The 13896-nt window shown below is 32.9% G+C and overlaps 1 protein-coding gene across 5 annotated transcripts in view; it reads left to right on the top strand.

The window, feature by feature from the left end:
- Positions 1 to 13896, top strand: part of LOC115217328 (epidermal growth factor receptor kinase substrate 8) — a 191568-nt gene that overhangs the window by 164408 nt on the left and 13264 nt on the right. The window contains exon 20 of one of the 5 annotated variants that reach the window (XM_036507451.1): positions 4978 to 5058. The exons of the other annotated variants lie outside the window; for them this stretch is intronic. Within the exon in view, the coding sequence (XP_036363344.1) occupies positions 4978 to 5010 (33 nt within the window). The 3' untranslated portion in view covers positions 5011 to 5058. The remainder of the gene's footprint in view (positions 1 to 4977; positions 5059 to 13896) is intronic. 5 annotated transcript variants of the gene reach the window in all.

Consider the following 13896-nt stretch of genomic DNA (forward strand, 5'->3'; position numbering starts at 1 on the left):
TATGAGCCTTATTGGTGTCTCATCAGAGATTTTCTTCAACACCATCTTAGTTTGAACATGGTTTAGGACTACTTTACCTTTCACCTTTCTAGAGTTTGATAAAATTAATACCAGTCATATTTTTTAAATTGATGCAATCAGCTGAATCCCTGCCCTAGAAATGCAAGGTCTTAAGATTATGTATGAATTTGTTATTTCCATTTTTTTGTGTTTAATTTTGTTCCTTTTTTTTTTGTCAGCTTTAGAAAATACAAAATAAAAAAAAAATTATTTTCACTTGTATATTTTTATGTTTATTATTTTTATACATTAGATATAGTATATTTCTTCTTTTATTTATATATATATACACACACAGAATTATTAATATATATATATAGTCTTATATAGCTCTGTGACTATATTTATGAATAATCTTATATACCCCAGTGGCTGAGTGGTTTAGAAATTCACTTTGCAATCATGACATCCTAAGTTCAATCCCATTATGTGGTATCTTAAGCAAGTGTTTTTTCTATAACCTTGGTTCAGCCAAAGTCTTGTAAGTGAAAGTCCATGGAAGCATGTCAAGTGGAGTATACCAGTAATTCAATGGGCCAGTCTTTTGGTGCTGTGTTATGCTGATTCTGGCTCACAATTGTGTCAATGGTGCAAATGTGTATGGAATACTCAGCCACATATAACTGGGAGAGTAGACAGATTCATTGATCAAAGAACATACTCATCATATGTTGAATCAAATGGAAGATATATATTCATATCCCAGAGATTAATTATAATCAATGTTTTGCATAAACATTTAGCAATTAATATCTCTTTTGGTGGTTGTGATTTTTATTTTTATGTATATATATATCAATATATATAAGTATAATGATCAGTTTGTGTATGTGATGCTTTGTATATATGTGTACTTATATGCATGTGTTTGCATCTTTATTGGTACATGTGTATATGAATGTGTGTGTGTGTATATAAAAGGTTGTTTAGGCTTTGTATGCGAGAGATCTTAATCTGTGTATATAATGTTTACATGTTTATTTGTACTTGTATATGTGTTGTGTGCAGATGTATGTATGTGTATGCATACACACACATGAAATGTATAAGATTGATGAGGTTTGTTAAGAGGTATGTTGAATTGTGCATAATCAAATACACTTCTATCAACTCACAGACACTTTTATGTTGCACATTTTAGTCTATAGTGATAATGTCTATTTATTTGAAGTTTTAGTTACTGATTTAGCAATTATCAAATTTCTTATGCTTCCTCCTGTCAGAGGAAGAAGGGTAGAACTACTGAGCTTATGAAGAACCAATAAAACTGATGCAGAGTAAGAGTGGCAGGAACTTTCTTTAGGCTGGAGACCTGCTGTGTGTGTCTGTAATGCAATGGACTATGATATAAGTACCCAAGTGGTGCTGCTGAACTTGGTGACAGATTCAATTTTTGTGACAACAAAGTTCAATACAGTTTTCCTCTAATAATTTGTCCACTCACAAGGCATTGGTGAGTTTGAGATTTTTGGAAAAATCTCTTGGTCAAAGACGCTGTGTGCTGGGATCAGACACAGAACCATGTGGTTGCAAAGTGAATTTAAATACAGTCATGCTTGTTAACATTTAGCTATTTTCAAGCTCATAGACTAATAATCTTTCAAGATTGAATATGTGAATATCAGATGTGTTGTTCATAATATAGCTTTTGTGATTAATTATGACTGTTTTTAGCAAAGAATGAAATATTATTTTAGCTACACCATCACAATATTTTAATATCAAACTCATGGAAAAATAGTGTAGATATAAAGTAAATTCTATAATTATTATTAGGGTTCAGCAAAATTTGTTGAGTATTGCTGTCTGGGAGATAATCTTATGGCAGTAGAATAGTATTTTAACTGCTATTTCTAAAATTCGGTATGTGGTGAAGCAAATTTTGCTGAACCCAAATTATAATTATGCTCATAATTAAAGAATTTTTGTATAAGTTTACCAGTAATGGTTCTTTTACATACCAAACTACTTGGTAAAATTATTAATTAATTAATTAATTTTACCCTTTATTATTATTGATTTATATATATAACCATCACTTCAAGAACCATCACTAGCCTCTTTAATATGTCAAGCAATCGAAATATATGGTTTAAAACTAAAGGGAACAATCTGGAGTAATGAGAAGATGCCTTTGATAAAGTTATGAATAATGACAAGAAGACGGTTTGACTGAATGATTGAATAGTTAATCAAGTGATTGGTTAATTGGTTAACTAGTTTAATAACGATAATGATAATAAGTGAAATATACAAGCAGTGCATGTATATCTTATTGCCAAAAACAACCCTCCCTTACAACTTTTACAATGCAAGATTTCACATTAAAAAATCTTGCAACAAAGATGAAATCAAAATCTAAATTATATTTTCTTAAACTGTTATTTTACTGATGCCATAATTAATTAGCAAAGTGAAGTTTCTTCATAAACCACAAGAAGTTCATTATGCTAGTGTGTAAATACCAGCACACTTAGGCACAGGTGTAGTAGCTGTGTGGTTTGAGAAGTTTGCTTCCTAACCATATGGTCTTGGGTTCAGTTCCATTGTGCGGGCACTTTGGACAAGTATCTTCTACTATTGCCCCAAGCTGATCAAAGCTTTGTGAATGGATTTATATATATGTGTGTGTCTCTCACTCTCTTCTTGTCTTGACATTACATTATAGTTGTAAATTAATGTCACTTTCACACAAGCATTGCCATTCATTTCCAATATTTTACAAAAATATGTCAGGCCACATGGAAATATTACTTTGCTGGAAAACAGGTGAAGGTTGGCAACAAGAAGGGCATCTGGCCACGAAAAAATTTGCCTCATACAAGCATAGAAAAGTGGATGTTAAATTTTCGATGGTGATGATGATTATATAGTAGTGAAAGTGAGACAAAGAGATGTGAACAAGAAAAGTGGGTGGAGCACAGATTCTAAAAGATATTCAAGCCAAAAGATGGAGAAAATCATAAGTGGCAGTTTCGGAACTAATGAGGTTTGAATTTCACAGAGACACTAACACAGTATTGAGAAGAGCAGTGATATAATGCATCATTGTCACCTTTACTACAAAGCATGTGCCCTGTTCTACTTGATAGGAAGTTTGTATCATGTCCAGTCTTGCTCAATGAAATGCTTAAAGTGGATATAAACTTGAATCCAATGAATTCAGTGCACAGTACTTTATACACTTAGTCATATGTATGTATGTGTGTGTTTATATACAAATGTATGTATATGGCAAGTAAATAGTAGCACAGATATATATGGGTTTATGTAATGGTAATAGCTATGTATAATATACTTTGTAAAACATGTGTATACTTCTACATAGATTTGTGTGGTAATAATATGTATATATATATATATGTGTGTGTGTGTGTATGTATGTATTTGTATGTATATATACATACATGGTGCACACACACACACACACATGCATATTCAATCCCACTGTTCTGCACCTTGGGTAAGCATCTTTTACTATAGCAGGTCAACCAATGCTTTGAGAGTAGATTTGGTGGATGGATAGTGTAAGATCATTATGTATGTGTGTGTATGTGTGTTTGCATCTGCTATAACTTGTTTTAAAATTATAGTGAACAGTGGTGTTGTCAGTTTGTCTAGTCAGTTTATATCCTTGAAGCTATGTGAAATAAGGAATTCCTTACATGAAACACAGGTAATAGTTAGAGTCAGGAAGAGCATCCATCTGTAATCCCCACCCCCAAATACCTTCAATTACAATTCACTCAGCCTCAGCAATCATGGAAAAAAAATTGGATGTAAAATGAATAGATGAATGTGTACATGGTGGGATGGTCATTAGATTGTAGCATCTGCTCTAAGGTAAACTTTTCTTTGAAAGTCTCCTTACATATTGATGTTAACCTTTAGCACATTGCATTTTCTGTAGAATTGTTTCCCTTGCCACTGCCCTGTTACTACAGGGGAGAAAACATAATGCATCTCCAGTGTGCTAAAGGTTAAGATGCAAGGACAACCTTAGATCTGACTTGAGTAAAAGTTCAGAAATAATTGTAATCAGTGGAGCATCTTGGAGAAAAATATTCCTGAAAGTATATATACATATATATATATATATATATATATATATATATATATATATATATATATATATATATATTTATATATGTGTGCATTGTGTATCTTTTTGTTTAGGTATAATATTACATAAGTGACTCAAGCTCTGAAAGTTTTGTGCTTTGTAGTTAATAAGTTTGTTAAGCGTGAAGTGCTAAACTTTTAGAGCTTGTGTCACTTATGCAGTTTACTGCTAAATAAAAATATATATTTACTCATGATTACTGAGTTTCATTTTATATTTTTCTGCCACCAAGCCAATGTATGTGTGTATTGTGTATATAAATGGTTGTGTTTTTATGTCAAGTTATATATAAAACAAAACCTAACTTTGAACTGAAGGATTATTCAATACTTTGAGTAGAGTACATGTTTATTAAACTTATACAGGGAAAAAGCTGATGATGATTTCAAAGTGTCAGCTTGCTTGCCTCCATCACACTGTCTGCTAAAGACAAGCAAGCTGAACTTGTGAAGTCACTCTCTACATTTTCCTTGATCAAATTAAATATTTATATGTGTGTGTGTGTGTGATACTACAGCAGGTCTGTGTTGTGTAAAAATAGTAACTTAATCATCAAAATATAAAATGATAAACTAAGTAATTACACAGGAAGAAGTACTGGATTCATTATGGTTGACCAAAATCCCTTGATACGCTCATATGGCCACAGCTGGATGACTGAAAACTTTAAAGAATAAAAAAAAAAGCAAAAACACACACAAACAGAGTTTGTTTATAGCTTTAAGAAATAATTCATGCTGTTTTTTTACATCTTGTTTTGCTACTATTTTTCTTTATTTCCCTTGATCTTGCAGTATGCATCAAATGAACAACTCAGTTCATTTTGACTTCCCTGACAACTTTGGGGGGTACTGAATTCTACAGAGATCCTTCAGGTTTGACCTTCTGCATTTGTATGCTGTTTTGCTATTGCTGTCGCTGCTACTGTTGTTGTTGTTGCTGTTATTTAGCATGTACAATTTATGGGTTGTCAGTCAGTGTCGGCTATGTGATGTGTGGGGGCAAAAGAATGATGGTTTTATATTTTGTATGTCCTTGCATGTATTTGTGTATGTGTTTGAAAATACACAATGTGTGTATATTGTATTTAAAATGTGTATATGTATATATTGTATTTGAAAAAATACAATATGTGCATATAATGTATTTAAAAATATGCAACATGTATAAGTGCTGTATTTAAAAATATACAGCATGTGTATATGCTCTATTTAAAAATATACATTTGTATATATTTTACCTAAGCATATCAACATATTTGTATGTTTTACAAATACAATGTTTATATCAATTTAAACTTGCACAGATTTAATGACAAATTAACCATTAATTACTAAGAGTTAAGTGATAGTAATTAGTAATATTCTTTCTGATAAACTACATTTATTTTTTCTCTCTTTATAAAAATAAAATTTAGAAAACAAATAGTTTAACACTTTAGCCTTTAAACCTGCTATTTCGACCCAAATATTCTGCCTGTTTTATGTCGAAGCTAGCCAAATTCAGCCTCTCACTCCTACCCTACAATGTTAATCTAAAAATAAACAGTCACATCCTCAAACTTTCAAAGCTACAAGATTATTCATTATTAATTTTTAAAAATGCGAATAAATAAACATCACTTTTGGCAAAGTAAACTAAATGTCAAATATCAGTCATGTTAGAAAAAACTGTGAAATTACACATTTGTCACAAATACTGTACACCCGTATACTATTTTGTGATATTTTTATATTTTAAAACAAATAAAGCAGTTGATGGTGTAAAACTAAGTTTGTTGTACTTAGATGGTGTACAGGTTTTGTATGTTTGTTATATACATTTGCTTCATTTTTGTTTGTTTTTCCATGCAAGCTTTTGTTAGATCCATATATTATGGAGGCATTGTTTTACAGCTGGATGTCCTTTCTGTCATTAACCCTACTAGATTGTCAAATGAAGAATCTTCTTTTATTTTACATGCCTTTGAGGGAACAAAGTGAGTGGGTTTTTTGAACAGAAGTGAAAGCAACAGCACTACTCATAGCAAGTGCCTTTAGTAGAATACAAACATAAACACACACATACACACATTTATATATAAAATGTTACCTTCTATGAAACTCACTCACAAGACTTTGGTTCATAGAAGACACTTGCCCAAAGTGGCATGCAGTGGGATTGAACCTGAAGCCACATAGTTAAGAAGTGAACTTGATCACACTGCCATTTATGAGAATAATAAAGGTGGAGGTGTGAAGAGGTACAATGTTTGTAAACTTAAGACACTAAGTTGTTGGCTTCAAGTTCAAATAATATGTCAGATATTGTGTTTTGACCGGAACAAGACAGTTTACTTCGCTCAGCTGGCTTGACCCCTTTCCCCCACCTAAGGATATGTTAAACATGAAAAGAACCCACTTCTGCTTGTGCTTCATGAATTAACAGCTGGAAGGGTATATAGCTGTTAAAACAATTGTACTCATCCTCACAAAAATGTGAAAAATACACTCAAGAAAGCATGAATATATAAATGCAAAACATAAACAATATGTGTGTGTGTGTGTGTGTATATATATATATATATATATACACACACACTTACACACATACATACATGTACACATATATATATACATACACATACTTATCTCTTTATTTGTAGCCGTGAATGCTTAATTTGTGTGTGTGTATAGTATATATATATATATATATATATGTTATTTGTACAACAAGCTGGTCTGCATGTTTTCTTCATTTATGTTGTTTTACAGTTTATATTACTACTGAGTGAGTCAGTGTTGCTTCATGCTAAATATCTCTTGTGCTGCTCTTTCTATATTTATTATGTATCTATGCGTCTGTCTATAACACACACACACACACAAACACACATATTATATATATATATATATATATATATATATATATATATATTCCAGTGGGCAACAAGTTCAAATGAAGCTGTGTATGGCCACTTAGGATAAAGAATTCAAGGATAATTCTGACAATGAATAATATACTTAATCCATAATGATTTGTCTGGCAAAATACATGTTGTCAGACTAATGATCGGGGATTATAAATGTGTGTGTGTGTGTGTGTGTGTGTGTGGTGTGTGTGTGTGTGTATATATTTGACATAAAGTGGAAACTGTGAATCACTTTGACTTTGAAGCTAAGGTTTTGATTTCGGCCAAGAATAAAGTACAATATAATAAAAGTATATAAAAATAAGGACAGAGGCATTGTCACAATAGGGAGGGTATGCTATGATGCTTCAGTTTGTGTAGCTGTAAAATGATGCATTATTGGATAACATTTAAGGAAGTATTCACCTCCAAATATATTTATTATTGAACTATTTATTGATTAAAAAGTTTGCTTCTCCCTCACAGTGTTCCAGGTTTGATCCCATTTGTATGTCAATTTGGGTAAGTGACATCTACTATAACCTTGGCTTGACCAAAGCTTCACTTAGTCAAATTCATTAAGATGGAGTTTGTGTAGAAGCCCTGTAATTCACTGACATAGTTTTGTCATACACAGTTTCATGCTGGCTCTGCCTAAGAATTGTCTTAATGGTACTATTAAGTGTCTTTACCAAGGTCTCAGTTATATTGGTGATGGGATTCAAACAAACATTTGGCCCTTTTTGTCCTACATTTGTGCCCACTTGTTATTTTCAACAAACATAAAGCATAAGAAATAATAAAAGGATTACAAAAAATTGTAATATATTTAAAAATAAAGTATAAAAAAAACAATATGTTGCATAATAAAGATAAATAGTGAAAAACAAAGCCTTAAAAGGAAATGGCTCGAATAAATATTTTCATGTTTTGACTAAAATGTAGAATTTAATATCATTTTTATGCCGGATCAATTAAAGCTAAGTAATAAATTCTGGCCTGATATCTTTTCAAAATTAAACTTATTGAGTTTTCAGTTAAACAACATACATCATTTGGCCTCAGTTTGTTTATTTTTGTTTGTTTTGATATTTTTTGCTCCGTTTAATTTTAAAATAAATTTTATTGTAAATTTCTCTTAATTTGCTAAGATTTCATGATTGTTTTAATAATTCTAGAAATAAATCTAGTTTGACATTATATATGTGTGTGTGTGTTTAATGTGTGAAATGTAATGAAGTGAAAATGTATTCTGTAGAGTTAAATAATGTTGCATTACAAAGTTAAGTCTGAGAATTAGAAAAGAAAAACAAACAAATATTAATTCATACAAACTCAGATGTTTTAGTTAATTGTTATAAAAAAACAAGAAAATGGCAGCAAAGCTGCATGGTAGTGGTGTCAGATGTAGCATGCAGACCATCATATAACTTGTTTGACAGTGTGTTTGACATTCTTCTCTTCCGTTATTTTTTGACATGCACATTGCATTTTTATACTTTTCTTCCATTTTACGAATTCAGTGTGCACATGCGCATTGCATGTTCATTCTTCTTTTTCCACTTCCTACTCAAAACTGTTTACAGATCACAACCATTGCTTCAATTTCTGATGGTTGTGAAAAAAAATATCTTCACACATATGCATGTATCTATATAGTATGATCCCAAGCTAGTATCCAGAAATTTGGACACAGTAGCCTTCAGCTGACTTTCGCCATAGTTGAAGTGAAAGAAGATATAGAAGTAATTAGTAACACTATATGTATGTATGTGTGTGTGCATACATTTGCGTATGTATGCTCATGTGTATATGCACAGACACATGCATACAGACTCAGATAGGTGTATGTATATATATATATATATATATATACACTTACACACATGCACGCATGTGCACGTGTACACACACACACACAAGAAAGTAAATATTGTTTATGGCTTTGGAGTTTCTGTTCAACAGCTGCCATGAATGGTGTATAGTTTGGCTCATTCTGGTTTTATATAGTTTTTGATAGAGTGGTCCTTTAGTAGGTGTAGAAATGTGAATGAGAATTAGCAGTGATGTGGGTAGACAAGGAAAGTGGTTGTAAAAAAATAAGAAAGAGGAATGGAGAAGGATAGGCAGGGAGAACAGATGGGAACGTGGATGATGATTTTAGTTGGGGGGATGAAGTATGGTAGACAGAAGAGGATTGGGTTGTATGGCAGCGGGAAGAGATTAATGACAAGGTTGGGAAAAAGAGAGGAATAGAAATGAAAAAGTGAGAGGATAGGTTAAGGGCTAACCAGCATCATGAGAGGTGAATATGGACTGAAGGTATGAGGGAATGGAAACAGGGAGGGAGCTACAGATTAAGGTAGTGAGTAATACTCAGTGAGTCTGTGAAGGAAAGAGATGTGAGGGGCAGGAGTTGGGGAAGAGTTTGATGCTGAAAAATACTATTAGTTGTAGGATGAAGAAAAGCATCAGTGTGTGATGAAAGCATCAAAGATGGGGTGGCAAGGAAGCATTGCAGGGGAACAGTGAGTGCAGCAATGAAATGGAAGGTTTGAAGGCAGAGATGTAAGGACAGGTAGTGTGATAAGGGTAAGTGGAAATATTGGGTGGCAGTGGAAGTAACTTTGGATAGTGTATACTGAACATGATGAGGAGTTGGGAGTCCTGGAAGGCACATATAAGGTGATAGGCAGTAAGGTAGGCTTGGTGGAGAGTAGTATACACATATATCTACACAAATACATATACACTCATTCACATATATACACACGTTTCAACTCCTTACTGCCATTATGTTAAGGTGCATTTTTCTATTGCTTGATGGGTCTTCTGTAGCACTGCATATCACCAGTCTGTTCAGCTCTCTTCCTCCTCTTCTAGTTCTGCTGACTTGCAGTGCTTGGCTCTTTTGTATGCATCAGTCATCTCCCTTATTCATCAAACAGAAATGTATATAAAAACCCAGTGTATGCAACTGAAACATCATTCAATTGATATAGCCATCTATGTATCATACATACACAGTTGAAAGGCATATATACTTAACGTATGTGCAGTTCATTTAAACCTGTTGGTGACATGGTGCCATATCACTGATACATTTAAATGAATGCTTTTTCTCTTTTACTCCTTCACCTTTTCTTAATTCCTTAAACTCTTTCTTATTCTTCAACTTGTCTTTCTCTCCTCATCTTTTCCCTTCATCTCACTCTTGACTTTGCCTGCTTCTCGTCATCTCAGTACATTTTTCCCCTTCCTCCTCGCACTCTCTGTTACCACTTCTTGTTCACATATGAAGCTCATGTGGTCCTGCATTTCTGATGAGATGCAATAATTTGTTTTTAAGATGTAAAATTCTGCTGCTTCCCTTTAATTTCTCTCCTTTCAACTTTGTCCCTGAGGAAGGACTGTGTCCAAGACATTGGATTTTTCACACCTTGCAACAAGCTCACCATACCCTTTTTATCAATTTTATTACGTAATACAGGTCTTGCTGACACAGAACAACACCATCCTCATTGGAGTCTGTTTGAATATATATATTCAGTGTGTGTATGTCTATATATATAAATGTGTGTGTATATATATGTCTATATATATATATATATATATATGTGTGTGTGTATATATAGATATATAAAAATGTGTGTATATGTCAATATATATAAACATGTATATGTCTATATGTATATTTATGTCTATGTCTTTATATATATATATATATATATATATATATATATATATATATATATATATATAGTGTATGTGTGTTTCTATACACTTGTACACACTTTTTTGTTTTGTTTTGTTTTGTTTACTTTTGTAAAATATAAAAGCATCTTATAATCATAAATTAAATGAAAGTGAAATAAAATTACTTAAAACGAAATCAGATTAAAAACTATAACAAAGAATCTTCATAGGTGTATTTATTGCCATGAGACTATACGTGTAATGGCTATAAGCATCATTCAAGTTAAATTCTTAATGTTTTTAACTTCAGTTTTTCTTCTTTCCAAATATTAACTTTTTTTTTTATTTCTTTTCTAAAGATTATCAAAGAATAATGTTCTTTTAAATCATATTTTATATTCATATTTGAAAAATAAAATAGACCTTTAAACTTGATGAAATATTATTGTTAACCCTTTTTGAAAAAAATAAAACAATGTATATATGAATATTTAATGTAGTTACGTCCCTTTATATTTTGGGTTTAAAAGAAATCCTACTGGGGTTGGTTTTGTCTTATAATCTGGTTACAGTGGAAGGTGATATTAAGACCTGTCAAGAGGAGGATGGTTTGATTTTGTAAAGCAGACCTGTCCCCGACAGCAGAAGTGTTAAGGTTGCATTCCCTGATGAAAAGGACTGGCCTGCAAAGTCCTGTGCCAGTGCCATGTAAAAGTTCTTGTGCTGGTACTGCATTTAAAGCACTGAGCACACACTGTAAAGTGTTTGGCATTAGGAAGGACATCCAGCAATACAAACGAAGCCCAATTAAACTGGAACCTGGTGCAGCTTTCCAGCTTGCCAGCTCTGGTCAAACCATCCAAACCATGCCAGCATGGAAAATGGATGTTGAAGGATGATGACAATGCTCTTTTTAGATACTTAACGATCAGACTTCATTCCAGTGTGAAGTTTAATGGTGCCACCTAATTGTAAACATTTCAGTCAAATTAATCGAAGTCAGTGGTTAACATCAACTTTAAACTTGCTAATACAGATATTTCCATAACATTTTATGTTAAACAATAATCAGAAGCCAAAAAAAAAAAAAATAATAAATAAATAAAACCCATAAAAAGCAAAGTTCAATTGAATTGTATAGATGCCATTTTTAATTAGTTCTAGGTTTGTTCTGATTAAAGGCCATTTTTTACTTTTATATATATATATATATATAATAATTCTCTAAATGAGATATAGACAGTAACTGCTCCATAATAAAAGGGACATTAGCTATTTGAATGTGGCTAGGGACAGGGCAGGGCGGGGGGGTGTTACTGATGCATTTAGCCCCAGGCGATCATCAACGTCACCAGATAGGCTTGACACCATCACGGTGTCCTCTATCCTGCAAAGGGAGATCATTCCCCGAAGAAGCGGATGCCACATACGGACCCAGGTTTCAAGGTGTTTGCCTCTCGTCAACGTATGGTAGGCACCGCCCCTCGACGAACGACTCTCTGTGCAGGATATTTATATATAGATTTTCACGTTTAGAGAATTATTATTGCTGTCGAACAGATTTTCGAAATCAGTAAATGTATTTACGTGAAAATCTATATATAAATATCCTGCACAGAGAGTCGTTCGTCGAGGGGCGGTGCCTACCATACGTTGACGAGAGGCAAACACCTTGAAACCTGGGTCCGTATGTGGCATCCGCTTCTTCGGGGAATGATCTCCCTTTGCAGGATAGAGGACACCGTGATGGTGTCAAGCCTATTTGGTGACGTTGATGATCGCCTGGGGCTATATATATATATATATATATATATATATATATATATATATATATTTTTAACCCTTTAGCATTTAAACTGGCCATATCCGGCCCAAATATTCTACCTGTTATATGTTTAAAATGGCTAGATTTAGCCTCTCGCAACTACCTTACAATGTCATTCTAAAAATAAAGACACACATCTTTGAAATTTCAAAGCTACAGGATTAATTTTTAAAAATGTGAATAAATAAGGAATACATTTAACAAAGAAATCTGAATGCTAAAGGATTACAGCTACATTATTTAGTATATCCTTTCTTTGTGAGAGTTCATTTTAAAATTTCATTTATAATTGAATCTGCAACAACAACCACAATAATAATAATCCGTTCTACTGGCAGGCTGAAGGCCTGGGGAAGGAGTAAATTGATTACACCAACCTCAGTGCTCAACTGGTTCTTATTTTACTGACACCAAAAGAATGAAAGATAAAGTTAACCTTGGTGGAATTTAAAATCACAATGTAAAGCTGGAAGAAATGCTGTGAAGCATTCTGTCCAGTGTGTTAACCATTCCTTGCCAACATACTGCCTTAATAATAATAAATCCTTTCTACTGTAGGCACAAGGCCTGGGGAAGGAATAAATTGGTTACATCAAAACCCTAGTGCTCAACTGGTACTCATTTTATTGACACCAAGCAGGTGAAAGGCAAAGTTTACCTTGACAAAATTTGAACTTAGAATGTAATGAATTGAAAGAAATGCCACTAAATATTTTGTCAATGGTGCTAATGATTCTGCCTGCTCATCACCTTGTTGATGATGATAATAGTAATAATTTTTCTTCCATAAGCACAAGGCCTGAAATTTTGGGTGGGAGGAGGGGAGCTAGTTGGTTATATTGTCCCCAGTGCTTGAGTGGTACCCATGTTATTGACCCTGAAAGGATGAAAGGCGAAATTGACTTTGGCAGAATTCAAAATCAAAATGTAAAACTGGAAGAAATGTTGCAAAGCATTTTGTCTAGTATGCTAACAATTCTGCCATCATACTGCCTTAATAATAATAAATTCTTTCTACTGTGGGCACCAGGCCTGAAATTGTGCTTAACTATTATTTTATTGACCCAAAATGGGTGAAAGTCAAAGTCAATCATGACAGATTTTGAACTCAAAATGCTATTTTGTTTGAGGTGCTGATGATTCTGTCAGAACCCTGTAAATCATGAATTATTTTGACTACAAAATAAGCAAGTGCCTTCACCCTTTATGATATCATTTGATGTATTATTACTTTTATTATTATTAAAATGGTGTGTTGGCAATATCGTTATCATGCTATACAAAATGCTTAGTGGCATTTCC

This window comes from Octopus sinensis, linkage group LG11 (assembly GCF_006345805.1).
Source record: "Octopus sinensis linkage group LG11, ASM634580v1, whole genome shotgun sequence".
In the NCBI taxonomy this organism is placed as follows: Eukaryota; Metazoa; Mollusca; class Cephalopoda; order Octopoda; family Octopodidae; genus Octopus; species Octopus sinensis.